At 39.8% G+C, this 3235-nt stretch overlaps 1 protein-coding gene across 1 annotated transcript; it reads left to right on the top strand.

The window, feature by feature from the left end:
* On the top strand, positions 1–2975 carry LOC107607806 (uncharacterized). The gene is made up of 5 exons (XM_016309708.2): positions 1–671; positions 920–1618; positions 1739–2014; positions 2111–2207; positions 2307–2975. The coding sequence occupies exons 1-5, from the start codon at positions 1–3 to the stop codon at positions 2973–2975; spliced, it is 2412 nt and encodes an 803-aa protein (XP_016165194.2).
* Positions 2976–3235: the final 260 nt, after the last annotated feature.

The raw sequence follows: 3235 nt of genomic DNA, 5'->3' as shown, positions 1-3235 counted from the left end.
ATGTTGTACCGAGGTGATGATGCGAACCTGACTAGGTGCAAGAAATGTGGGTGTTCAAGATGGAAGCAGAAGACTAAAAAGGGCTCTATTCTTAGGCTCAACGTACCAGTGAAGAGAAATGGAAAACCTATAGCAGCCAAAACCTTTCGTTACTTTCCCCTCATACCACGACTGCAGCGGTTATTCATGTGCAGCAAGACATCGAGTGATATGTTATGGCATTCACAGGCTTCTAATAACGATGGTTTCCTTAGGCATCCAAGGGACGCTGAAGCATGGAAAAAGTTTGACGCAAAGTATACAAATTTTTCGGTGGATCCGCGCAATGTTTGCGTAGCCTTGGCGAGCGATGGATTTAATCCCTTTGGGAATATGAGCACAAAGTACTTCATCTGGCCTGTGATTCTTATTCCGTATAATCTACCACCCTGGCTTTGCATAAAGCAGACATCTTTCATCCTATCCACGCTTATTCCTGGGCCGAAAATGCCAGGTAATGACATAGATATTTATTTGCAGCCTTTGATAGATGAGTTGAAGCAATTATGGGATGGCGTTGAAACCTATGATGCCAAAGAGGGAAACACTTTCAAGATGTGTGCGGCACTGATGTGGACTATCAGCGACTTTCCAGGATTGGGAAACCTATCTGGCTGGAATACGCACAATGGGTTAGCCTGTCCTACGTGTAACTTGGATGCTAAGCCACATCGGCTGAAAGACAGTCAAAAATGGTGTTTCATGGGCCATCGACGCTTTTTAAATCAGGGACACAAATACAGACTAGACCGGAATAGATTTGATGGGCAGGTCGAAGGTAGAGATCCGCCAAGAAGTTATCCGGAACAGATGTATTGAGGCAACAGTCAAATGTGCACGTTTCATTTGGGAAGAGTTCAAGTGTGACATCCAAAAAAAGATGCAATGGCCAGGATGTGGATGAAGATGACTCGCATTGGAAGAAGAAGAGTGTTTTCTTTGACCTCCCGTACTGGGAGGATCAGATGTTGCGTCATAACCTCGATGTGATGCATATAGAAAAAAACGTGTGCGACAATGTAGTCTTCACTATCTTAAACGATAGTGGCAAATCTAAAGACAATGTTAAAGCTCGCAGAGATTTACAATGCATGGGTATAAGGCCTAAATTATGGCCGGGAGAAGGTGGTAAATATCCTTCTGCAATATTTGCGATGTCGAATTCACAGAGAGATGTATTCCTGAAGACTTTGAAGAATGTGGTTTTTCCAGATGGTTACTCTAGCAATGTTGCTCGTTGTGTTGATTTGCGACAACGCAAGTTATCTAGGTTGAAAAGTCATGACTGTCATATTCTGATGGAACAATTACTCCCAATTTTAGTGAAGATTGCACTTCCGAGTCCGGTGTCCAATGTGATTGCAAATTTGTCGTCATTTTTCCGAGAACTTTGTGGGAAAGCCATAAACCCTATGCAGCTTGCTGAGCTTCAGAATCATGTTGTGCAAATCTTGTGTCAGATAGAAATGATTTTTCCTCCATCCTTCTTCACCGTCATGGTTCACCTCACCGTGCATCTCGTTGATGAAGTTACTCTTGGTGGACCAGTATATTATAGGTGGATGTATCCAATAGAAAGGTTAGCTATTTGATAAATCCTTTTAGTACATTTAGTTCAATTAATTATGTATATACTAAGCGTTTCATTGTATTTATATAAAAGGTATTTAGGACGTCTGAAGTAATATGTTCGTAATAGGGCACAACCGGAAGGCTCAATTGCAGAAGGCTATTTATCTGAGGAAATCCTGACTTTCTGTTCTAGGTATTTGGATAATATTGAGACTAGAATCAACCGACCAGGGCGAGTTGATGATGAGCCTATTGACGTTCGTCATAATTCAGGGGAAAGTATGTTCCCAGCTATTGGAAAGGCATTAGGGGCTGTATCGCATTTCGAACTCAGTCCAATGGAAAAACATCAAGCTCATCGTCATGTGCTAGTCAACTGCGATGCCGTGGTTCCGTTCCTTGAGTAAGTATACGCATGTATTTCTAAAACACCAATATAACTCTTTTCTCCCAGTGACTAGTTACACTAATTTTCTTCTCTCTAATAAAGTACATTTAGGGAAAACACAAAGCGAAGCTTGCATCATCAGACAAGGTCACAAGCTAAGATAGATAGTGTCGTCCATGCAGAATTTCCTCACTGGTTTAAGCATAAGGTTGACAAAATATTAACCTGACCAATGTTTTTTTAGCCTGGAGTTAGTACTAAATGAAAACCGATTTTAATATAAAGCATGAATGTTATGTGGTTCCAGGTTCTTATGGAAAGTACGCTTCAATCGAAAGACCTGCAGTTGCTTGCGTGCGGTCCCATGATTCAGGCCAGACGTTTTGGGGCGTACAATGTTAACGGGTATAAGTTTAGAACTATCTCAAAGGAAAACGAGATGAAAACACAAAATAGTGGAGTATATGTATCATCTAATATAAGAAGTTATGCAAGCATGCGTGATAATAGAGTGGCTGTTGGTGGTGTTCCATATTACAGAAAAATTGTAGACATAATTGAATTAAATTATAGCTGTTCCTTCACAGTGGTATTGTTCAAATGTGTTTGGGTTGATACCACTACCAGTAGAGGCATCAAACAAGACCATTTGGGGCTTACCAGCGTTAATTTCTCTCATCCAATACACACTGGTAATCGTGAAGAAGATGAATTGTACATATTGGCATCAGAGGCTCAGCTTGTATACTATGTGGATGGTGAAGTAGCTAAAGAATGGAGTGTTGTGGTTCATGTGAAACCAAGGGATTTGTATAACATGGGAGAAGAGAATGAAGAAGCTGAAGTTGGTTTTTCTCCACAGCCAAGGTTGAACATGTCAGCGGAAGGTGACATTGGAGATTTACTGTTGACAAGGGAGGAAAATATAGGAGACCTCATAGAAAATGCCTCAGAGAATTTTGATGATGTCGCGTAATGCATTGTATGATGCATTTTAATGTAATTTAAAAATGATATTTCTGTCATAAACTAAGTTAAATAATCTCAGCGTTGTACGTTGTTTTCTTTGGTTACTTTATACTTGTGTAGTTTTTTTTTTGCAGTTAAATATTTATGTCATTGTGAATTTAGATGAGTAAAAGCAGACTTTTTGGTTCTTTCAACGATTTTAATACGAAAAAGTTAGTTTACGTTAAATCTATAAACCTTCTACAGTTATTTTTCTTAGGGTTGCAT

Source organism: Arachis ipaensis, chromosome B7, assembly GCF_059453495.1.
Source record: "Arachis ipaensis isolate K30076 ecotype BB chromosome B7, ASM5945349v1, whole genome shotgun sequence".
Lineage (NCBI taxonomy): Eukaryota > Viridiplantae > Streptophyta > Magnoliopsida > Fabales > Fabaceae > Arachis > Arachis ipaensis.
The sequence above is the reverse complement of the archived record's forward strand: the minus strand, read 5'-3'. Positions and strand labels throughout refer to the sequence as shown.